The 24,090-nt window shown below is 41.8% G+C and overlaps 1 protein-coding gene across 4 annotated transcripts; it reads left to right on the forward strand.

Annotated features, from left to right (window-relative positions):
• The first annotated feature begins 1,964 nt into the window (after positions 1-1,964).
• Positions 1,965-22,437, forward strand: LOC145448037 (uncharacterized). Of its 4 annotated transcripts, none has more exons than XM_080326344.1 (14): positions 1,965-6,038; positions 7,523-7,655; positions 7,886-7,976; positions 11,637-11,758; positions 12,842-12,945; positions 13,035-13,633; positions 15,589-15,733; positions 16,157-16,236; positions 16,370-16,503; positions 17,573-17,705; positions 17,835-17,938; positions 19,138-19,305; positions 20,161-20,278; positions 21,101-22,437. In XM_080326344.1, the coding sequence occupies exons 2-14, from the start codon at positions 7,545-7,547 to the stop codon at positions 21,208-21,210; spliced, it is 2,019 nt and encodes a 672-aa protein (XP_080182470.1). In that variant the 5' UTR covers positions 1,965-6,038; positions 7,523-7,544; the 3' UTR covers positions 21,211-22,437. The 4 variants fall into 4 exon arrangements, with proteins under 4 accessions (XP_080182470.1, XP_080182469.1, XP_080182471.1 ...); XM_080326343.1 differs by having other exon boundaries at positions 1,966-6,038; positions 7,536-7,655; XM_080326345.1 differs by lacking the exon at positions 20,161-20,278 and having other exon boundaries at positions 2,420-6,038; positions 7,536-7,655.
• The last annotated feature ends 1,653 nt before the right edge of the window (positions 22,438-24,090 follow it).

Consider the following 24,090-nt stretch of genomic DNA (forward strand, 5'->3'; position numbering starts at 1 on the left):
CTCATTCCGTTGCCATACGTATGATCTTCGTCTTCCCACTGCAAATCCTACTCTGTAGGCTGTATGAACCTTAGTAACTTCTAACTAATACAATAATTCTCATAATCGCCAGTCTGCGTAATTTCTATAGCTTACGGCAGACCTGGGCTCAGTTCGGACCGCGGAGCTATTCTGTGCGGCCCGCGAGAGGATGCTAGGAATTCCAAACATAAAACCTGCTTTTTGAATGTTGATGCGTGGAAATCCGTTTTCTTTGAAGCCTTTTAATTAATACGCCACGATTCATGCATACATACCTCGAATGCGTAATCCATATTCAAAATAAAGTCAATTTAGGGTTACCTATAGCGAAGTATGAGTAGGAATTAATGTCACAAGAAATCGCCATTACCATATAGTTTAGTTCAAATATTCTATGTTGTCATCATCACATTACGAATTATACGGTCTGCGTTTTAAATTGTTACATGATACGTTTCCAAATCTCTAAAACAAGTGAAACAGTGCTCGCGATTACTGATTGACTCATCATATCTATCACTCATAAAGGATGAACCGGCATGTCAAAAAAGGAAGCCGAAAGCTGAAATTCAAAGAAGGTTTATAGCACTAAATATTTGTATACTGGAGTCGGATATAAACCATTTAGTTCGTGCCGAGCATGTCGCCGAGATTTAGGATTCTAATTAGAATATATCTTATGACAAAAACATTAAGACAGACACCATAGGTCAGGCAAGGGAAGGCGAACTTCAGATCGATAACAATTATGTCATGAAAGCCCAGTGTGCAACCATTTCGCGCCAAGCGCGCAAATTTTTCAAAGTCAATGAATGAATTCCGTCAGTAATATTGCTACTTGCATAAATTGCGGGTCGCGTCTCTACACCGCCGGTCCCCTGGCTACGCCAATACTTCGGAATCGATATTTTAGTCATCAATATCCCAAATTTCGCGGTCAGGTTGACCAAATTTTTGTTTGGACTTGTAAGCTCAAAATATATTGCCTGGGTAATTAATTTTTTTGTAAATATAGCTAATTTCGAGAGTTATCTCGTGGGTGACTCAAAACTTTCTCTCCGGTCATATTTGGCCCATGGGCAACAAGTTGGATGCCCCTGCCCTAGATTAATCGTTATGCCGGCATATCCCTTGGGGTCTATATCGTTTGTACAACAATATATTTGATATCTTCCTTTTGCGGAATTCCAGGCTGCTCAATAGGTTACCATGCATTTTCTCCTCGCCAAATATGGTCTTACTAAAATGAGACCTTTGAACTTTTTAGCCTACCCGGGCATGGGCCCGTCTGCTGATATCGTAAACGTGTTTGAATGGCATTAAAAAACTAAATTGACACAAATTCATTAAGTGCATGCGCAAAAATTAGTCTTTAACTATGAAAACTGTTGAAGCGTAGAAGTATGCAAGCAAAACTACTTCATTAGGTAATACAACTAAATGAAACCCACTTGATTGCTCCTTAGAAGATCGAAAGACTGATGACATCTAGCTTTTAAGGGGCGATTAAGATGTGCCGAGCTTGACAAGGGAGCGATGAACCAAAAGTTTCGGATCCACTGTTTTAACCAATGTTTTTAACAAGAGTCCTATTAAAAAACCATTCAGTATTTTCTGCAAAACCGTGTAGGCTAATTATGTCTTAATGGCTTGTTTATTTTTGAAGGATCATGTAGAATGTAGATTGTATACATCGTGACGTGGATATACTTGCACTAGAAACAGCGTTAGTATGCGGTACGGGACCATGCGACGTCCGCATTCCCTATTTCGCGTCATTTATGCCGACTTTAAATTGATCCTGTCCATTAGCCTAGCTGTCACAGCTGTAAAGGAGGACCATTGCCAAAAAGGGGGACATTTAGGCGTCCTCGGAGAACACTTTCAATTTCCTGAAAAGGGGAGGACAAATGGTAGCCTAACATAGGGTTTCTACTCTCTACGTCCAAATTTCCCCGAAAAGGCCTAGAAAGTGCGCGCTGAATTCAAAGTTTTACAGAGAAATGAACCAAACAGTAGCAAATCTTAGAAGCCAAATGCGAGAACATTTTATGCAGGTTCCAGCTCACAAAAAAATCAGTGGTGGCATTCATGTATAACTTCTGGCTCAAAAGATCCCCTGTCTCCACGAGAATCCCGAACAGTGATATAATAATGCTGAACCAAATTCTATAAATCCCGCGTTTACAGTAAATATTTTTGTATCCTTCACAACGCATGCGCAGGGCTAACGCCAGCGCACGTTACGACTAAAACAAAGAAAGCATAGATATATTCCAAGTAATATCATCGTTATAGAATAGAACCACTGGCTTAGCGGGTAATAACTATATTCAATCGCCCAACTATCGTATTTTTGCCAATCCTACTGCTTGCGAAGAATATAGCGGTTATGAATATGATCCGTAATATGTAATGTAATATACGATTTTGTGTATATAGGCTTGGTAATAAAGTATTCAAATGAAAAGCAGGGGTATGGATTTGGAATTAACAGTTTGGAATCATTTGACTGGTCCGGCCCGCGACCCAAATTGAGTTTGACACCCCGATGTAGACACAACAAAAGAGCATGGCTCACTGCGCTTGGGTCACGCAATTTTCTTCATTTGATCAAAGGCGATTTACGTCAATATTTGGACTGGACTGACTTGCCGAGAGCGAAATTTGATCAAAACCACTATCAAACAAAAGCTACTACAATTGTGAAAACTTAAATTTTATTCTGCTTATGCCTCTGGAACCCCTTAAGATCATCCTCGAATTTTACATGGTGAATTTCACAATTTTTAGATTAAAAATATCATCAAGGATTAAAATCACGCTAATGATTACGGACTAAGACTGATTTTCCCTACAGTATTATATTTTCCAAGTTATAAGCCTGCAGTTATTGAGAAGTCAATTTATTCTTCGTGTCGCCACACGATCGTGCAAATACACCGATTCATTTCGTAAAAGTATTATAAACCGCAGATCAAATTGAACTAAAAATATCGCCCGCTCATATAGGAAATCGGCAGTTTGGGTTGGCTGACAATTCGGGATTCTGTCACTTGTAAGGATGATTGAGAAGGTGATGATTAAGGCGCGCGGCAAAGATTGTACTTTCTCATCTTATACTAAATTAGAGTCTTGATAGCCGAAGGCAACTACATCTTCAGTTGCTGACTCGGTCAGAGATTTTAATCTGACTTCGCGCCGCAAGTGATATGAGGTTGTTTGGGCGAAGCGCAATATTTGCATAGAACCTCATTGTTGCGGTGCATATCGCGCCAGACGTGTCCGATTCGCAAAAACAGATATAATTTATTTTTGTGTTCTGATTTCAATAATCTCGGTTCAAAAAACACTTTGGATGTGGATTACAAGTCGTGCAACGTAACATGTATTTGAGGTCGCTTTGAGCCGTTAGAGTTGAAATGATTAAAATGTTTCGCGAAGTCTCGTGAGATGTCGCAATATTATACAATGACATTGCGGTGATATTCCAAGAGTAATTCCTGTTTTCAATCATTCGGTACCTTTCACATCCTTTCGCGAAGAGTTCTAAATATCGTTTTCGTTCAAAATGGTGAAGTAATCCATCCAATCATGAAAGATACATAAATTCTGTGTAGACCTCTGATCCATTCGTAAACTTTTCTTTTCTGAGAAAATATTCAATCAGAAACAATTTTTTGCGGCTATTCGCAAAATGTAATGACCATTAAATAGCGTGAATACTGGAGTGGGCCCTTTAAAAGCGCGTAAATCAACCGGTGGCCTCCCAAAGCGCAGTCGCGTAATGCAAGAGGATGACCTTTAACTATTCGCAAAATGACTGGGGTACACAAATACAAAATAACAAGGGGTACTTGTAACGGATGTTATACATTTGATGATTGACCCTATTTATGGTAGTTGCCATATTGTTCATATGGGTACACAAAGTTGAGCGGTTATTCGCGAAATGATTATAACAAAAACCGCGTAAACTGAGGAGGGGGCCTAGACGACCGTCTATACCTCGCCTACCTCAAAAGCCCCACGTGCACATATCTGTACATATCAGACTCTATAGAGGCCTGATTCCGGCCGATGTTTCCCTGTCATTTTGTGAATAAATCTAGAATTTAGATTCATAATGTGTGTAAATATGACTGGGGGTCCTGACTTCGGGGTCATTTCATGAAAATTGGATTCTCTTCGCATTGGCTCGGTTTTGAACATGAATTCTAACGACTGCGAAGACACTAATTGTATGCTATAATTAACACATACATATGCGTGGAACCCGTCAGAGCAAAATTTAGGAGGCTGATGACTAAAAAAGAGTCATCATCTTCGCCCAGTCCGAATCACGGCCTCATTGCCATCTGGTCTAGTTTATGCATAAAAAGCTACCTAATGACTAGAAAAGGGTGCCTGTCACTTTCGCCCATCCCCCAGACCTCATCACGGCCTGATTACCAGTTGGAGAGTAATTTCTGTGTAGCCTATGTATCGTCCGTGTGGCTATTGTAATATGCGGTAAGCACTGAAGATGAAGACATGAGTCAAAAATAGGGACATATCTTATAAATAAGGACAGTGTATAGTATCATATTGTTGTAATTGCAACATTAACCTGTTAAGAATAGGCTTTAAGAATCCCTGCATTAGATATAAGTGTATGAGCTGACGATCGAAAGTCACTTTTTTATACTTGAATTTGGATCCTAAAATTTGTTAGCAGGCTTGATCAATTTCGCCACATATAGTCCAGCGATTGGCACCGAACCACTCTACATGCTGAATGCGCATGCGACACTTAAGACCACACGCCAGACTCGTTTGTAAAGCTAACACATATGATGTAACAATGAGCTAATTTGTCATCCGACTTCCGCTATCTCCTAGGTATGCCACGAATCGGTTTGGGACGGTGAAACTGAATACTTGTACCGTCAAATAATACATTCAAATTCCATATGGTATGATAAAGAAAGGCACGAAAAAGGGAAATCGTACATTCCCTAATAATCTTCTGCGATGGTGTTACATTGTCTCTGCTAGCGTACCATATAGTCTCAGGTCTCGGTATCACGGAACAATCGTGATTCACGATGATTGTTTCGAGATATACCTCCGTCGTTCTGCATACCTGTTGCAGAGTACTAAACAATTGCAAATTATGACTGGAAGGATGAATGATTTATGCTGGATCAGTCTTCTCTTCCGGTATCCTGAATGGAGTGAACAACGCGTTTTCCAAATGCATCCGCCGCATCGGTTCCAGGTCCTTCCGAGGATATGATCGAGCTCACTCGATTGGAGCCTTCGGATTTTTACGCGCATCTCATGTGCCGTGCCATTTAAAAGAGAAGTCGTGGAAATTTCGTCGCAAATGATTCTATCGCTCAGGGGGGAATCGTGCAGTTTGATATTTAGCATCAGTCGGTATAGACAAGGTAACGATAACGTTCACAGACAGGAGCATGTAGCTGTATGCATGCATTCAAACAAAGTTTCACAACATATGTCCGTCATGTTGGCCTAGTCCACGTCCAGTCTACGCGCAAGGAATGAATATGTTCATCGGCATCAAAATTGGTTGTGTGCTGAGCTCAGAGTCATATGGACCTACGATACGATGTTGGTTGATGGTAGAAGTTTCACATTTCCGTCGCAGCTCGAAGTTTCTGAAAACGCAGAGGGACACGTGATCCGCAAAAGACGTAAGCCTCGCTGGGAGTATTTGTGCGAAGCATATGCTCGCAACATTTTAAACATGCATGCAACACAATACAATAGGCAGTTTCTATTTTCATCCGCTCAAGCAGACAATATACAAGACATAAACTTGGTAACAGAAATCGAAGAAGAATATTTGTCATTTTTTTCTTCAGATATAGGCCTTTGAATTCTGTTGGCCACTATTATTCGCACTGATAAGTTGGCTAAGTTTCGCTACAAGAACCGATGGTAAACGTGAACTTGCTCCAATTCTCATTTTGGAGGTCAAGATTTTGAAGACGAGAATAACTGCCGACATCGTAAGTCACTTTTTTTCTGTTTGGAAAAAAATGACTGTTACATAACTAGCTCGCCTTGCTTGCTGTATGCCTTTGTGAGATACACTCCTACACAGTGACGTGCGGTGAAGTTCACGGCTGGTGAGGCACGCCCCCCCCCCCCACACACACACACACATACAACAGAACAACACGCACATAAAGAGACTTGAAATGTGAATAACAACAGCAGCGGGTATAGAGAGCATTTCCTTTGCACACTGGTAGCCGTTGCAATTTCACATTCTATAATACATGTAGGACTGGTCGCTATTGTGCCAAATGGGCATGTTTAGACAAATAATAATTACTATCTTTTCAAGTAGGCCTTCTGGTGTAAATTATTCGCAGAACATGAAAAAAGCATCCTCAGTTACAAATTTTATTCTGTAAAAAAACACTAGATTTGCTGAATTTCGAAAGAAAATGCACTAGGTCAAGTCAAAATACACTAGATCTGGTGTTTATGAGTGGCACCACTACCACAAACAACAACGCAGGCTTTGTAAGTATTGCTATCACAATCACATACAATTAACGGTTAAAGGGATTGCAGTCGAACACAGCATAAAGGACACAAACAACGACAATGCAGGCTATGCAAATAGCTATCACATACCACAATTTAACGTAGCTATGGGTGCAAAATACATAACAGCTACATAATAAGTAAGGGAATGTATTGGCTTTGCATTACGCATTGGCCGTCGCTTCGATCTTATATAATTCCTACAAGACTGTTGGATTCCGAAATCAGTAGCGCGTTTCACTCGGTTTCGATTGTCAAATTGTTAGCGATTAATGCATGAAGCAGATTCGTTTGTGCCTCACCTAGCCATTGTTTCTCTACGATGGCATTGTCTGTAATAAAGGCGAAGGTCACCTTCCTTGGCGATTTTTGGGGGTTCTGGTGCTCTGACATTGTTAATAGTTATATTTTCGGAATCAGTGTGACTATAGCATTTCATTGATTACAGTTATTAAGAATTCCAAGCTATTTATGATGAATTGCATTGTTGCAGGTGAGGCACGACCCGCCCGTGCCTCACTTGTGCCTCACCTCTCCTTTCGCGCTGTATTTTTGAATAATAATGATGCAAATTGATGATGTTGGGTGAAAAAATGTCCCAATTTAGTTATTTATCAACATCAATGTGTAACATCATTATAATCATCGACTCATGGAGGGGTTTCACAATTTTCACCTATACTCATCCAGACGACAGGTGAGGCACTGCCTCACCTGCCTCATTGGACCGCACGTCACTGCTCCTACAATAGCGAGGATAAAATATGCAGTAGATAGAAATTGAAGAATTTATGACAGCAAACTATATCCGCTTTCGTAGATTTTGTAGATTTCATCAAATCGGCACATATGGAGAGGGTGCAACAGCTGTTTCGGCTCATGACTTGTATCCACGCAAAACACTCAGCAGACCTTCATTTTCTTTCGATAATTTCAGAATTTGCTTTCAGAACGGTGAGATGACAGCGAATGTTTCAGAAACGATGTTTAAAAAACTGAACTATCAACGTCGGCTACTGTGTGACGTCCTAATTGTAGCGAGCGATGGAGGGATATTCAAAGTGGATAAGGTCCATAAAATATGAAACAGTACATGTTATCGGACTGAGTAACACGTGTTATATGTTGAATTAAATTTGATGACTCTGTAGTTGCAAAGGCCAGCAGCTTGCTGGTATACTGATCGTCAATTTACGAGCAATTCTTGTCGGATTCTTCAAGCATCATAAGCTCATAACAGCATGAAATTCATACTTTTTGCCCAGCGAAAAATGTTGCCATAAATTTCCAATATTTTTAGGAAGTTCTATGTTCAAGCAGCCAGTACTTGAAAAGGAAACTATCATCCTTCGCAGAGGATGACAATAATGAAGAAGTTATCATACGATTAGGTAAGCTTCAAGCCATTGAACAATTGTAATGTGATTGGCGAGAGGGTATTGCGTTCATCTTGGCCCATAAAATTCGTATTCGTGAAATTGTTCAAGTAAATATGTAAAAAAAAGACAAAAATGACATCATATGATAAGGAAAAATTCGAGCTTAAGCTATATAGGTGTTATATATAGGAGTGAAGCGAGAGCTCCGTTTATTGCGAGCGAAAAGAGTAACTGACGCGTTTACGCGTCAACATGCATGCATTGGAAAGGGATGCGGAAGCATTCACAAATTGCAAATCAAATAATCAACACGATCGACGAACGCGCCTTGTAGAGCCGCTACACCATCCCCCTCCAGCGACGGGAATCCTCAGCAACCGTAGCGAGATGGAGGATGCCTGTTGCGTTTCGATCTTCTTGCATTTTGAAAATCGCGCGGGTGCTCGATCTCACTTGCTTGCCGAGGCGGTCTGCCCCGTCTTGCAGGTTTTGCTACTTCCACTGGTTCGTTTAAGTCGATATACGCCGGCTTTAGACGATCGACAGACACCACTTCTGCTCTGCCGCCCATGGATAGCGTAAATGATTTCGCCGATTTCTTCAGGACCTTGTACGGTCCGTCGTAAGGTTTGGTCAACGGTGGTCGGTGTGCATCCTTTCGAATGAAGACGTATGTGCATTCTTTCAGACTTGGCGGAACTGCGGTTTTGACCGTGCCGTGTCGCGACATAGGACGTGGAAGGAGGTTGCGAATCTTCCCCTGTAACGTTGGCAAGTCCCGATGTGCGCTCTCTCCTGAAAAAGAAACAAAATCGCCCGGAACCGTCAATGGAGCACCGTACACAAGTTCGGCCGAAGAGGCGTCCAAATCCTCTTTGGGTGTTGTGCGGATGCCCAAAAGAACCCATGGTAGCTCATCCAGCCAGTTTGGACCGGTGAGTCTCGCCATAAGGGAACTTTTCAAATGTCTATGGAAGCGTTCCACGAGGCCATTTGCTTGTGGGTGAAAACTGGTCGTTCTGTGTAGGAGAACGCCTAATAGCTGATTGAGTTGTGCCCACAAATGCGAAGTAAATTGCGGTCCCCGATCGGAAGAAATGTGTGCTGGAATACCAAAGCGTGCCACCCAGTTGGCGATGAAGGCCCTAGCGCACGTTAATGTTGTCGAGTCCTCCATTGGTATCGCCTCCGGCCAGCGGGTGAAACGATCTACCACTGTCAGCAGGTACGTTTTACCTTGTGACATTGGCAATGGTCCCACGATGTCAATGTTTACCGATTGAAAACGAGAAGTTGTGGGTGGATAATTCGCTAGCGGCGCCCGAACGTGCGTGTGTACTTTAGCCCGTTGACACTGAACACATTGTTTTGCCCATATTCCGACCTCTTTCTTCAACCCATGCCATACAAATTTTGATGCCACCAGTTTTCGGGTTGTTCGAATCGAAGGATGCGAGAGTCCGTGTACCACTTCAAAAACTTTCCTTCGCCAAGATCGCGGGACTACCGGACGTGGCGTGCCTCTGGAAGTGTCGCAAAGTAAAGTAAGGCCGGCCGTTCCAAGCGGAACGTTTTCGATACATAGATTTGATATTGCCGTGCGATATGCTTGTACCTCCGGGTCAAGCTGTGCTTTCGCCATTGCCTCATAATCAAAGTCGAGTAATGGGCTCTGAACGTTAGAAATTGCAATTCGTGAAAGAGCGTCAGCTACGCGATTGTTTTTCCCATGAATGTGCTGAATATCTGTGGTATACTCGGAGATTGCCGACAGGTGACGTTGCTGACGCGCCGACCAAGGCTCTGATATCTTAGCAAATGCGAACGTCAGTGGCTTGTGGTCGGTAAAGGCTGTAAAGTTGCGGCCCTCAAGAAAATACCGGAAATGGCGAATGGCAAGGTGCAGAGCCAACAATTCCCGATCAAACGTACTGTACTTGAGCTCCGGTGGTCGGAGGTGCTTACTGAAAAACGCTAATGGCCTCCAGCGTTGGTTTATGAATTGCTCCAAGACTGCGCCAACGGCGTATTGCGAGGCATCGACCGTCAAAGCAGTCTTTGCCTCTGGTAAAGGATGATGGAGAAGTGTGGAGCTGGCTAGAGCTTCCTTTGCTTTTACCATTGCAGTATCCATCTCTGTTGTCCAAAGTAGCGTTTTTGGATTTCCAGAAAGAGCGCCATACAGTGGCATCATGATTTTCGCTGCCCCAGGTATGAACCGATGATAAAAGTTGATCATCCCCGTAAATTCCTGAAGGCCTTTTACCGTTGTGGGCCGGGGGAATTTCAAAATTGCGTCTACCTTTCCGGGCAGTGGTTTCGCACCGTGCTTATCGACCCGGTGGCCGAGGAAATCTATGGCGGGTTTGCCGAACTGGCATTTAGCGATGTTAATGACAAGTCCATGTTTGGATAGCCTTCCAAAGAGCTCTTGAAGATGTCGTTTGTGTTGTGCGAGTGATTCGCTCGCTACCAAGATATCGTCGAGGTAGACAAAGACAAAATCGAGTGACTGGCAAACCATGTCCATCATTCGCTGAAATGTCTGCGCTGCGTGTTCAGATCACGTCGGGGTCACCAATGAAGCGAGAGCTGCGTTTATTGCGAGCGAAAAGAGTAACTCCTTTCAAGGCGAACTGTGCTTCCGCCTGTCGAAACCAAACTCGTGGTTCCTCTGCCCAAAAGGTAGGGAGCTTAACAGCTACCGCTTCATTGGTGACCCCGACGCACAGGAACGTATTCCTGTACTACGAGCATGGATCAGCAAGCAGGCAATCAGAAGGTTGCGTGTTCAATCACGTCGGGGTCACCAATGAAGCGAGAGCTGCGTTTATTGCGAGCGAAAAGAGTAACTCCTTTCAAGGCGAACTGTGCTTCCGCCTGTCGAAACCAAACTCGTGGTTCCTCTGCCCAAAAGGTAGGGAGCTTAACAGCTACCGCTTCATTGGTGACCCCGACGCACAGGAACGTATTCCTGTACTACGAGCATGGATCAGCAAGCAGGCAATCAGAAGGTTGCGTGTTCAATCACGTCGGGGTCACCAATGAAGCGAGAGCTCCGTTTATTGCGAGCGAAAAGAGTAACTGACGCGTTTACGCGTCAACATGCATGCATTGGAAAGGGATGCGGAAGCATTCACAAATTGCAAATCAAATAATCAACACGATCGACGAACGCGCCTTGTAGAGCCGCTACAGGAGAACATAAACGCGATATAAGCGTAAGTTATACCGGCACCATGCCACCATCCAGGGTGCCAAATATATGTATGACCTGTTTCGTGCATGCAATGCGATTGATAGTGATCGATTACGATCAGCAGGGTGACCGCGCAGAATATCCCAAATCGACACGATAGCTTTATAGCGACGAAATTTTTTATCGCGCTCGTGAAATAGCGTTTAGCGGTCATGGGATTTATACTTCCAGATATGTGAGATACGTCAACCGTTATCTTTCCAAATAACAACAAACATACACGTAAGACGAACCTGGTAACATTCTGGGAGATTAATTTCGAGAAATCCTAACGGCAGAGTATTTCGAAATCGCCGATCTTAATCTCGTGATTTGCATTTATGTTTCACATAGCAGATCGTTTACTAACCTACGTGGTGCTGAACTGTTGATCTCTTCCGCATTCTTAATTAGCGTCTCTGCATTTAAACCAGACATGATCTCTTCGCGGAGTTGCGAACTCTTACTTGACCTCCTGTATAGTCGCAAGGTGGCATTGACGACAAAAGAGGCTGCGGAGGTTTTGCTGGCTGCTGAAGTTCTTGACCTCAAGTCGGTAAGGTTCTTTTACCAGCTTCGACGCATAATCTGTTTTAAACAACAATAAATAGAATGTTCAAAACTATTATTCGTATTTTTTGACGAAAAATATAGCGGAATATATCTGCCTTCAACACGTATTTCATAAACGTCACGGTTTAATCGGAACCGCATTGAAACGATCTTTCGATGATAATGCATATTTTGAGAGGGTAAGCAGAGGCGGTCAGTAATGCAAGTACGTCTGATTATTCCGAGTACTTAAGTAGGTTTTGCTGACTTGTACGTTACTCAAGTGGATATTTTTTCTTTAACTATTTCCACTTCTACTCAACAAAAAACTATTGGCACTATGGATTTTGTAAAGTGCGGGAAAGTAGTTTTGTGATATGCTCAAAACACTTTTATGGGTGAAATTGTCATGATAGCTGTGAGAAACAGCTCTGTATACTGTAAGAGCACTGTATCAATGTAACTGAATACATTTTCGGTATTTGTAGTGGAATTGGTCATTATGCGCTAGTAGTCGCCAAGTGCACCATGGAATTTTGAATGTGGCCACCTCAGATCTATTACTAAAAGTATATGCATTATGCATCACCTCGACTCAAACGGCATTTTAAAACTCAGAGTGCTTTAACTTCTACATGAAGTAGTTTCGATACTTCTACATGTGATTGAATAGAAACCTCTACGGTAGTCAAACAATGTCTCCGAATTACGCGTATATATAGTGGTAATGATTTGATGATGAATGCAAAATGGTTCGTATCTGTCAACAAACGGATATCATTTTGAAACTACTTTCCGTAATTGCGGGACGGTTGCGATATAGGTATGAGCTATTGTGATGACCTGTCCGCCACATAAAGTACGTATTGGAACTATTGAAAGGTTTTATTCGGCTGTTGGTGTTGAAGTGGAAGTACCTTGAGCTGGGGCTGCTCTCCAAAGGCCGATGGCCGGTTTCTTCGCTGAATTACCGCGGTGAATGACAGAAGTCGATGCTGATTTGCTAAAATACACACCGTTGGCCGTAATTTCACCAAATAAATTACAATTATTCTGCTATCTGAAAGAACTTCATCCGGTTTTAAAGGTATCCGAGTTTTGCCGAATATGTTTAAGACGGGATTTGGTATCCACGCAAGCGTCAAAGGACAACTGCTATACTGTGCTCTCGAATATGAACGGTGCCAGCAGGTGACAACACTGTTCCAAGCAAACTCAATGCATGTACTATATCGTCATGCCAGCATTATTCACACGATTTGTTACTGTATATTTTTCAGTGAATCACGCAAAAACGGATTCATACGATCGAGTTACGCGAAACACGCTCGCCACGATAGAGGATCAAGCCTGCCCGTCATGGCGGACAGCAGAGTGATCAGCATTCCTACTGAAAGACCCATCTCCGCACCAATCTTGAAACATGACACATCCGATATTTGTGAACGCCCTCCGGTCAATACCAATAATGCAAAATCCCAACATCAAACGTCTCCAGTTGACTTGTCGAAAGGTTTTTCCGATTCCGATTCCATGCCATACCAGCCCCAACCCTCGCCCAGGATGAGTCCGGCAGATGCTCAAGAGCGTATTACCGTGGATCACGTTAAAATTAAGAATGAAGTGCAGTCGCCGACACATACTTACGACAATAAATATCCCCCGTTCGCTCAAGAATATGATGAGCCATCGCTCCCCAGTTCTTTGCTGCCAGAACTGTACCATCCGTTGATGCTTTATCGCAATAGTATTAACGGCGCTCGTCCTGCTAAGGATTATCCTTCGGAAAACAGATTTTCACAAAAGCACAAAGCTGCAAGTTTGGAACAAGCGGACTTTTACAATCCGAGATGCAGCGCCGATTTTGTGTCCGTTGCAGGCATGTGTATATAGGAAGATATAAATGTATTATAGAGTCTATAGCCAAGTGGTTATCAACCCTTTTTGGCCGTGGCCCATTTTGCGGTTTAAAAATGTTCTGTGGCCCACCTCTTAGACTAGTAGTAGACTCATAGTACTGCTCAATGCGTGGTATAGCCTAATCTTCGGCGCCAATATGCCTTATTTCTCTAAAATATGCGTATTTTCCTCGTTCTTCATATTAAAATTCAGACCCCTAGCGAATGAAATCGCGCAAAGCGCGGAGAAAATTTTCAAGTCGAATAAAACTCCTCTAAATAACGATTAACGAAATAATTTTTAACTCCCTTCGAGCGCTTCCCAACGGGAGGAGTTTAGGGTACGGCAGCGACGGCAATGGTAGTCCATCTAACCCTCGTGTATGCATTATGGCCGTCAGTTGTTCCACGCACCTCGAAACGAACGCAATGATCTAATCCCCGCATCCACGAAATCAGTTTGCCTGATTGGGATTCTAGTTCCACTACACTACAGTGAGGAATAAATATAACTGTGTGGATAACGTGGATAACAGAGAACTGTAGTAAGAATTTTTATGGTGCAAGGTGTGCTTATGTCTTGTACCTACTGAAATTGCAATTTCAAACATTCAATCCAATGACGCAAACAATTCAATGCGTCTCTCACATTATGTACAATGTGTACAAGGTGTTGTAGCTGTGGATTATACCACTACGCTATTCCGCCACGGATGAAAATAGAGCCGGCAGAAAAACTTGATGTAGGCTACTTAGTACGTACAATTCGATATAATATATATAGGGTTACCATATTTTGGGAACCGGAAATGAACACACTAGAAAAAAAAACAAAGGTAATTTTTCCAGTACTACTCCCGAAAGATCCACTCAAACATCGACATTACATATTCCGCGTCATTTATGGCGTTATTTAGTTGTGCATGTCCAGGCCTGACTGTCAAATGTTTATATAAAGGAGGACGATTTCCCAAAAACAAGAACATTTAGGCGGCCTGAAAGTACATTCCGGATTTCCCGAAAAAGGTGACATATGGTAACTCTATATAATATGAATATATGTTTTGAGATTATAACATAACAACTAATATTAAACTTTCACTAAATTTACAATAATCCAAATAGCTCCGTGGCCCACCTCAAAATGTCCCCGTGGCCCACCTCAAAATGTCCCCGTGGCCATGAGAACTCATGGTCTAGCGCAATATTATTTTAAGGCCATAGCGGTTCACAAACTATTTTTGTTGACGGCGTCTTTTGAAAACTTCTTAACGCCAGCCGCGGCCTAATGAACTCAAAATCTCGTGTTTGGTGCCAACTTGATAATGCTACTTTGACTTGATTACTCTTAGCGCGAGCACACCGCAATCAGATCGGCAATACGAAGGGTAACCACGAACAATGCACCGCTTCGCACAATACTTGACATGGCCAACAAAGTTACGTGGTGCTGCGGGCCCACTTTGGGAAACGCGGGGGTATAGAATGTTATTGTGAATAATTACAGAAGGCAAGCGCCGCCCATAATCGCGAGGAATACTGAACAATAGTAATTGTTCGTTAGTTGTGGCCCCTATATTCTGTAGTCAGATTCCTGGTCTAATATTCTCGAGTTTTCCAACGCTTTAATCCTAACCCACTTCGATTACGAAGAACACGAAGCTGTATCGGCGTTCCTATAACGTAGATTGGAAGCGAGCAGTGGATTAATATAAATAAACAAATAACACATTAATTCATGTGATCTCCAGTTCTCAATTTTTCTTATGCGCATATTGGATAGGCAGTTTAGCACACCATATATACACCATCGTATACGCGAGAGGTTCTTTTGACTTCAGGTGTTGGTTCACAACGCCGCTAAGCCATATCTTAGTACTGAGCACGTGGGCAGATGGCAGATTCATAAGCTTATTTTCAGTTTATCTCTCTTTAGGTCTGAATCCAGCTGCATTTTACTCTCTCTGGGCATCGATGCTGCACTTCGAAAGACTCAATTCAAAATATTCACCGCAGTCTCATGCTATCCGTGATAACTACCGCCGGAATTCTAGGATCGACTCATCCTGTCAGATTTGTAGGTAGGTAATATAAATCAATTAATCGTATACGCGCGGGATATATAGAACTCTATTCAGCGGAGTGTCTCGCATGAACAACAATATTTTCGATCAGAAGAATTATTTTCTGCGCGCTTCCTGCGATTTTTACGCTATTGATCATAAGGTTCCATTTTAAAATGTACCGATTGGAAATCGGCCCGTTCTCTTCGATGCCTGGTGTCAGGTTGGACAGGTTGGAACAACGCTGGTCTATGTATCCGAATTATGCTGTGTTATCTGAGCTAAAAAATGCCATTTTAGAGTTGGAAATAGCTATAGTTTAGATGAGTATTAGCATCTATAGACACTAAATAAAAGCAATATATGCATTGAGTGCTATCATCAACAAATCGACGTAACCGTGAAATCACATACTTATAGTGACGTATATGGTTCATTCAGAATGGAATTATCATCGGGGTGGAATCATTCGCAATTATGCAAGCATGGAGCCGGTGGACACGAAACTAGAACGCCCAACGGTAATATTTCGCGTAGATATAGTTCTGATAGGCTCGGCCATCTTGGTTTCTACGGCCGGTTATTTTACCGGACCTCAATGCTTTGTTTTGATGCGTATGACCGAATAACGGATCGCACTTTTCGCGTATTCAGATCGACTACAATTGAAAAGAAAATCGGTGGGGCACGTGGAAAACGAAGATTTTAAACAATCAACGCCGAAAAATGTCACCGGCAGCGATTGTTCCAATCCCATCGCCGCGTTAATGAATTTGGGAGACAGAAAGGTATTTGCGCGAAATCTCCGTGCTTGCATTGTTCCAGGGGAGCGTGTGTATGCTTTTTGGGCTGTTTTGACAAATAAATCAGAGCGGTAACTTCCAATCAACACTATGTAAAGCTGATATATGACGTATCAACCATCTACTAAAAAGCAGTAACACCATTTACTTTACTCGCTGCTCCTGTCTGAAAATCTGAAAAAAATACCATCATGACCACTCACGATTTGGTGCGTATAGTGAACCTATATGAAAAATAGATTAGTCAGTAGTTCACCTCAAATGGACATGCGGACATGGGTATTTGGCTGTATGCACTTGGAATGCGGTCGTGGGATACATAAGCAATCGAAATGCTGCCGTGAATATCAAAAAGATTGGCCATCCCTGTTTTAGAGTTCTCCATTCGATTCCGTGCTATATAGAGCTAAATTCTCAGGTCAGCAGACCCACGTTGGAAGGGGACGATCAGACCCATCAGGCATCCCACACACACTCCCCGTCACTGACATTCATAACGGAAATGAGTCGCGAACGATGCTGTTATATCTTTGTGTATATTTCTGTTTCTTGTTTGTAAACATTCGATAGTTCCATAATCATGGTCACATTATTATTATTATATTGGAAACGCATTATTGTTGGCGGCCATTTTATCGCGATACCGATTGTTCGTAAACAAAGTTTTTGAATGTTCGCATTATAGCTGACGCTAACCCTTGATGACTGTCAGCTCGAAAAGCTTCGGGTAATAAACATAAACATATCATTCAAAGATATGCATTAGTGCACGATGCCGAAATAAATAATATTTTCTGTGCCTCAGGATCAATCTAGGAATGATGTCGCGCCACACTATCTGAACTAGCCTACATTACTGTCTGGTGTTTAAAGTATAATATCTATGTGTTGTAGTCGTCCTAACATCGCAATCTATAGTTACCTTTTCCTCACTAGCCTGCTCCTCGGTTGAACAGCCCTAGCACAATAAAACTTTTCCATTGCAACTCGATCACTGTGTTTCGTAGGTCAATATAATTAAGATGACCAAACTTGAAATACATACTGTTTTCAGACTAAGCACACATGCTACCATTGCAAGAAGAAATTTGATTCCATTTTCCTTTTACGAAAACACAAATCTTCAGAGCACGTGAAACGCCCGTTTCGTTGCCACGTTTGCGAGGCAGCTTTCCCCAATAAAGCTGGTGAGCAATTAATAAATTCTACATCACTATCCCTGTCGAACTATATCAGCTTCAAAGTGTTACATGCACATTATGTAAATGTGGCATGAAAGAACTGGGTCAATCCTTTAATCCCTTTTCTATTTGAAGGTCTTGCAGTGCATATCCGGTCACATACGGGAGAGCGTCCATATCAATGTAAAATATGCAACAAGGCTTTCACCCAACTAGGACACGTGCAACGGCATCAAAAAGTACGTGAATCTGTCAATATCACCGCCAACAGGCGTCGCCAAAGCGAACTGTAACCCGGATTTTTGATTGTATACATCTAGGGTTGCATTTAAAATTAATAGTTGTTTAAAACACTTTGTTTAAAACATGTTATAAACAGTGTTTTAAACAAAGGCCTTTAAAAAAACAAAACTGTGTTTTTCAAGTTGTAAAATCATGCCATAATTGTGTAAATACTTTCCGAAAAATATGTTGTTTGAGCCTACGGACGATTACCACCCGATATAGCCGACGTATATCGATATAGGATGATTGGAACTCTCAAAATAGTCGGTTCAACAATTGGTACAGATATTTCATAGAGGAGCTATATTTACCGATATTTTCAATTGTCAATGTCAATCCACTATAACGTCACCATTGCATATTTATGACTTCCTGGCTTTAAAAAAATGAAAATTAAAATAAAAACATGTTTCGAACAAGGTCCTTGTTTTACACATGTTTGTTTCAATTGATTTTTGTTTTAAATACAACCATGTACAAGTACATCGCAGCGTGACCGAAAAATTGATGTGTGTCGTCTCGTCATTGGTGAAGTGGCTCGTCCCAAACTCGGTATATATTTTCAGAACCAAGCACACGAGGTCTGGGTACACATGGCTATTTCTTGATTCGCAGTGCAGAGGTACTGCCTATAACAGCATACATGTATGCCTATTGCCTGTACGTACATCAGGTCGGAGTATCGGAAGCCCCACACCCACAGCCGTTTAAACTTGGCTTGGTCTCTTCACACTACGTGACTACACATAATACACATTAACACATACAGTGGTGGTCAGTAACGAATTGCCTCTACTTGTTTCGGAATACTGAAGTAAGTTTTGCCTATACTTCCAATACTTACTCGAGTGCGTAATCTTTGTTGATCACGATATTCATCATGATCATTATAGTTTCTCAACGGAAAAGAATGACACGCCTTACTCAATAATTGGTATCAAACCGAGGGTAGTGATATGCCTGACTGGTATCGAATTTAGTGGTGTCAGTATGGATTACTGTTTTGGTCACTAAGGACAGCCCGGAAGATAATTAGATTGGAAATTATTAAATCTGCTCATCCCTACCGTACAGACATGTATCACAATCACACAGTTAACGAAATACCCTAACAACGTGTTTATGGATTTTGTTATATCACTTATTACTGTAGGTTCACACAGGCGAAAAGCCATATCAATGTCCGCTATGCCACGCCCGGGTACGAGACAAAGCTTCAATGCACTATCACCTTCTCGCGCACCAGGGAGTCAAGCCATTTCAATGCGACCAGTGCGACGCAAGATTCACCAAGCGATCGAGCCTCGTGAAGCATAAGAATGTAAGGAATCATTTTCATCCGAAATTGATTTCGTTCAAAAATACCTCGGCTGTGTAGTAAAATAGCACTTTCAAGGACAATGCAATATTCAAATTTCGCGATAACAGCTTGTCTGTCTCGCGGTTCAGTTAATTGAAATCCGCGGTTGTGACATCGCTTGTTTAATTTAAGCTTATCCACCAAAAACATTGAATTATGTACGAGCCCGTGTTGATGCGGCATTGTACGATTTCGAAATTCGTGGTTATCAATCAGGATAAAAAAGTGCAATCATGATATTATATTATTAATATACTTAGTCGATTTTACATAATTCTCTCCGGTGATTTACCATATTTTAATCTACATAATTTAGAGACTCAAGTTATCATGATTATTACCTCAAAAATCAAGAGATTAGCCAAAACAGGAACAGCTTTCAGATTATCATTGACAGTATATTTTCTTGGGATGGTATGAACCTCTGAAAGGTTCAGGTTCGTGTGAACGCGAACCTTTTTGAAAGGTTCAGTGTGAGCGCGAACGTGAACCTCATGGCGTCATGTGACGTCATATACCCAATTCCAACCCTAGATTTCAGTGAAGTATTAGCCTATGCACAGATACACGATACCTTGTGACGCTCGGGCCACCGTCATAATGCCACAATGCTGAAGTACATATTGACGTTTTAAACGTCGCCAAACGTATCAACTGGAGCAATCAAATGACAATCAAATAATATCAATATCGCCCGTCGCTTTGCCAACAATTTCGACGAGGACTTGCAATGGGAATATAAGCATACGGCGTCTTATTGTTACATTGATATTGAGCAAAGTGCGACACTTGTTTCTATGTTGTATTCCTCTAAAGCTATTCCTTGATCCTATACTATACCGGAAAAAGGCTAAGACGACGCAGTACAAGTTACGACCACGTTTAGTCACGACCAAACCTTATTATAACTACGACGCATGCATTACGAACGAAGGTAGGAACATACGGAAACCATCAACGAGCACAAGTAATCATTGGCGCAAACGCCAAGTAATTCCACAACACCTTACTTGCTACCGATATTACCCCATTAACAAGTAATTCAGCAGTAGCCAACATCCACATCGAACGGATTTGGTTTTTATGATACAATAAACATATGAAGTCAAGATTGACCCCGTATGCCCGCTAGATTTTTTACATCAGACAACGATGTTGATTGGTTGAATAAGTATCATTCGCTGACTACATGTAGTGTGTTCGGCTGATGTGTGATTGCTGGTCAAGCTCACAGCAGGGAGTCACTACATGTTCACAAACGAAAAGCTGGATATTTCGGGCAAACTTTTGTAACAAAGGAAGTAAAATTTTTGAGATTGTCAAGGTGCATGCTCGCTTAGTTTTGTTTTTCTTATGCTACCAGCGCCATGCATAGAGAGGCCCGCAGTTGAAATGCAATAAATATTAACCAAAGATGTTGTAATGAAGTGAAAATTGTCATATATCAAAAACGTTCACAGTGCAGTGCAGAACCTACCAAGGTTCGTTCGTGAACGTGGACCTCTAAATTTCTGAGGCTCACACACAGAACGCTAATGTGAACCTCACGTTCACACCATCCCTAATATTTTCGGACGCGTGGTACCATAACTCATTTCGTTGTGGCATTGGGGTCGGGTTACATATAGGCTTAGGCTAGGTTAGGAGGATATATAGAACCAAAACCTCACTTTAAAATATATATAGGGATTATAGGCGTACTTCTGTAATATTTGTATTAACGAAGGTTTGAGTTTCGCGAATCGCATCGTTTCAGGTACACACTGGGTATCACCTCTACCAATGTTCGCAATGCAAGGCCAGCTTCCGAGAAAGGGCGAGTCTGAGTCGACACGCCCGCAGTCAACACAAGGATTTCGCCGATAATCCCATGCAAGATGCACCCGCCTCCATTCTACAGCGAGAATCAATTCACCATATCTGAACACTTCCAGTTACTGCATTTGATATTGGGCCTAATTAATCATATACATTCCATTTATAGAATGTTACATAGCTTCGATTACCACATATTATCCAGATTGATATTCTATCAATGTAGGCCTAGATGTATTATTATGTTTGTATTTTATTCACCAGTCGAAAGAGGGAAAATAATATATATGGAGCGAAAGAAAACATTACAACCGAATAGGACGGGACGGGCCAACGAATTTTTATACTTTATTGAATCCGAGCCTGGGTTGCCGATGTACATTTGCGTCTAAATTTGGGTTACCATATTTTGGAAATCAATACCGAAAGTAAATCATGGAAAATGGTAAATTTTTGCACTTCGTGGTCGGTTGACTAAAAAAAGGTCAACTTCCTCGCCCAGCTCCCAAAATACAGTTTTGCACATTATCAGTTGGTTGACTATAAAAAAAACGAAAAAAAATCAACTTTCCGTCTCAGCTCTCGAAATAGGCGTCGGAGCGTTACTTCAGTGCTGATTTCCTGTATCTCAGTCGAATTTTGCCCTATATTTAACAAAAGTTATCAGAAAAGAGGACATTTGAGCGTCCTCCGAGGACACTTTCAAAAAATTCAAAAAAGCGAACAAATCCTCTTAAGAGAGGACGTATTAGTAACCTTACTCTAAATCAGTGCGGTTCCCAACCTTTTTGTCTTCATTCCCCACTTCAGATTTATTTCGAGCCTTCATTCCCCACCAGGACCGTAACAGCACTTCGTCAGCGCCCACCAAAAAAACGTTGGTCTTGGGCCCCCACAGGGTGATAAACCCCTTAGCCCCGCTGATCCTGTACGCTTTTCCCAGCTGCTTATCTCCTACATTGGTTCTACTATTTAGTGCGTCGTCTTATATCGACTAAACGCGCGAAGAGTGAAACATTTATATAATTTGTGTTTGAATCGGTCAATATGATCGGGAATTGCATATATTTTGCTATCAATTTTTTATCCCCTCGTAATCAGATTCCCGATAGAGCTGAGTGAGGTGAGTCGGAAAAGGTAGGACCCCTAAATATGAATTAAACATCTTCGGGCGGACCCGTTGGTATATTGACTTCGTTACAATATGCTATTTCGTGACCTCCTATATCTGTTATGTTAAAAGATATTAAAATCGCCAAAACTAAAAGGCACACACGATTTCAAATTGGTCTTGCTTTAATTGCAAATAATTTTTTCCCTGCGAGATGGCATTTGTCCTGTGGGGTTCAGATCGCCAGGACAAGAACATTCGGCGCCAGCCATTTAGCCGCCTATGGACAATCAAACATATAGGTATAAGTATATTGTATATATATCGAAGTTGTCGGTCACCAAGTGCATTCCTTTTCGGCCAAGGTCTCCTCGCTGTTGTTCGTTCTGGTACACTTCTCGCAGTTGCATGTTACATGGCCTATAACTTCATATGCCACGGTGCGTCGTGGCGCAGTAATGGCGACATCGAAGTCTCCATATCTATAAATGCTACTATTTTCGTGGGGGAAGGGGTATCCAATAATCAGATATCCGTCAATAGTAAATCGCGCAAAAACGCGAAAAATCTTTGATAAATGACATAAATTTCTCAAGAAATACTTTGATTTATGTTAATGCACGAAATAATTTTGGGCCCCTTCGAGCTCGCCCCCCACAATTAAGGGGGTTTGAGGTGCGGCAGTTACGGTCATGTTCCCCGCTACCCAAGTTTTGTAATCACAGAGCAGCTATTTGCTGGTTTAACTACACAAGACACACATAACCGCACCAGTACGCAAGACAATCGCCTATAACTGCAACATAAAACGTATTGTGAACCGATACCAGTAACGCTCAGAATTTCGCGAAAGTTTTATTTCACGTCAAACTAGTCGTGCTGGATGCGTTTGTGACACCATGATTGACCAATGACCATCCAGAGTTAAAAATTAGGTTTTGTGAACAACACGCAATATAATTTTCGATACATACATTCCAGAGCAGTGAACTGGTAACGGTAATTGCGCATGTGTCTCCGTGAATATGTAGACTGTCCTGTATATAATTTTGAACAAATGCGTCTATTCCCCACCAGAAACCATTGAATTCCCCACTAGTGGGAAATTCCCTACCGTTTGTGAACCACTGCTCTAAATAGATTTCTTTGGAAGAGCATTGGCAATTTCGGAAGGCAGCGCACACCAAACATTTGATACTACTCTGACAGCGAAGGATTGTCGCCATAGGCTGGCTTTCGCTAAATCTTATTCTCGTTGGAGAGGGTGAAGTGGAAACTGGATCAAATGAAAAGAGAATCGAATGATCAGCAGGAGGGCGTATCGACAATATTATAAACCCAAGACCGTTGCGTAAACATGTTAACCAAGCTCTAGGGATGTAGGATATGGATGAATTCAAGACGTTTTGCGTTTAGGGTTTACTATGGAGCTCGATAAGAATCTTGGTAAAAGCTCGTTGAACTCTCTCCAGCTTATATAAGCATATGCACCTTTCAAGAGGCACGGATTCAAATGGAATAGTTTCGTCAGGAATTCTAAGTCTTGGGTCTTAAATAACTGCAATAAGTCCGGTATATATCTCGTGATTAGTGAACGAGTCGAAATAGTTAACGACGAGACACGAGAAGTATGTAGTCCCAAACGCAAAAGCAAACAATTTCCGCGATGCGACCAGACCACTCAATGCGACGTCAGAACCATTGCGTAGGACACACGGGACGAATTATTACTGATTAGTAGGGCGATATTTTTTGACATGTCAAAATAAGTCAAAATTTTGTCAAAATTGTAGCGTAAGGTCAAAATTTGTCCAAATTGT

The sequence above is a fragment of the Botryllus schlosseri genome, chromosome 10 (genome assembly GCF_051294905.1).
Source record: "Botryllus schlosseri isolate E-star chromosome 10, Bs_hap1, whole genome shotgun sequence".
Lineage (NCBI taxonomy): Eukaryota > Metazoa > Chordata > Ascidiacea > Stolidobranchia > Styelidae > Botryllus > Botryllus schlosseri.

Bases quoted from the DNA above. Each gene is read 5' to 3' on its own strand.
- LOC145448037 (XM_080326344.1), top strand. From the start codon at position 7,545: ATGACAGCGAATGTTTCAGAAACGATGTTTAAAAAACTGAACTATCAA. The intron at 7,656-7,885 runs GTCCATAAAATA...CAATATTTTTAG, and splicing joins GGATATTCAAAGTGGATAAG to GAAGTTCTATGTTCAAGCAG. The intron at 12,946-13,034 runs GTGACAACACTG...TATATTTTTCAG, and splicing joins AATATGAACGGTGCCAGCAG to TGAATCACGCAAAAACGGAT.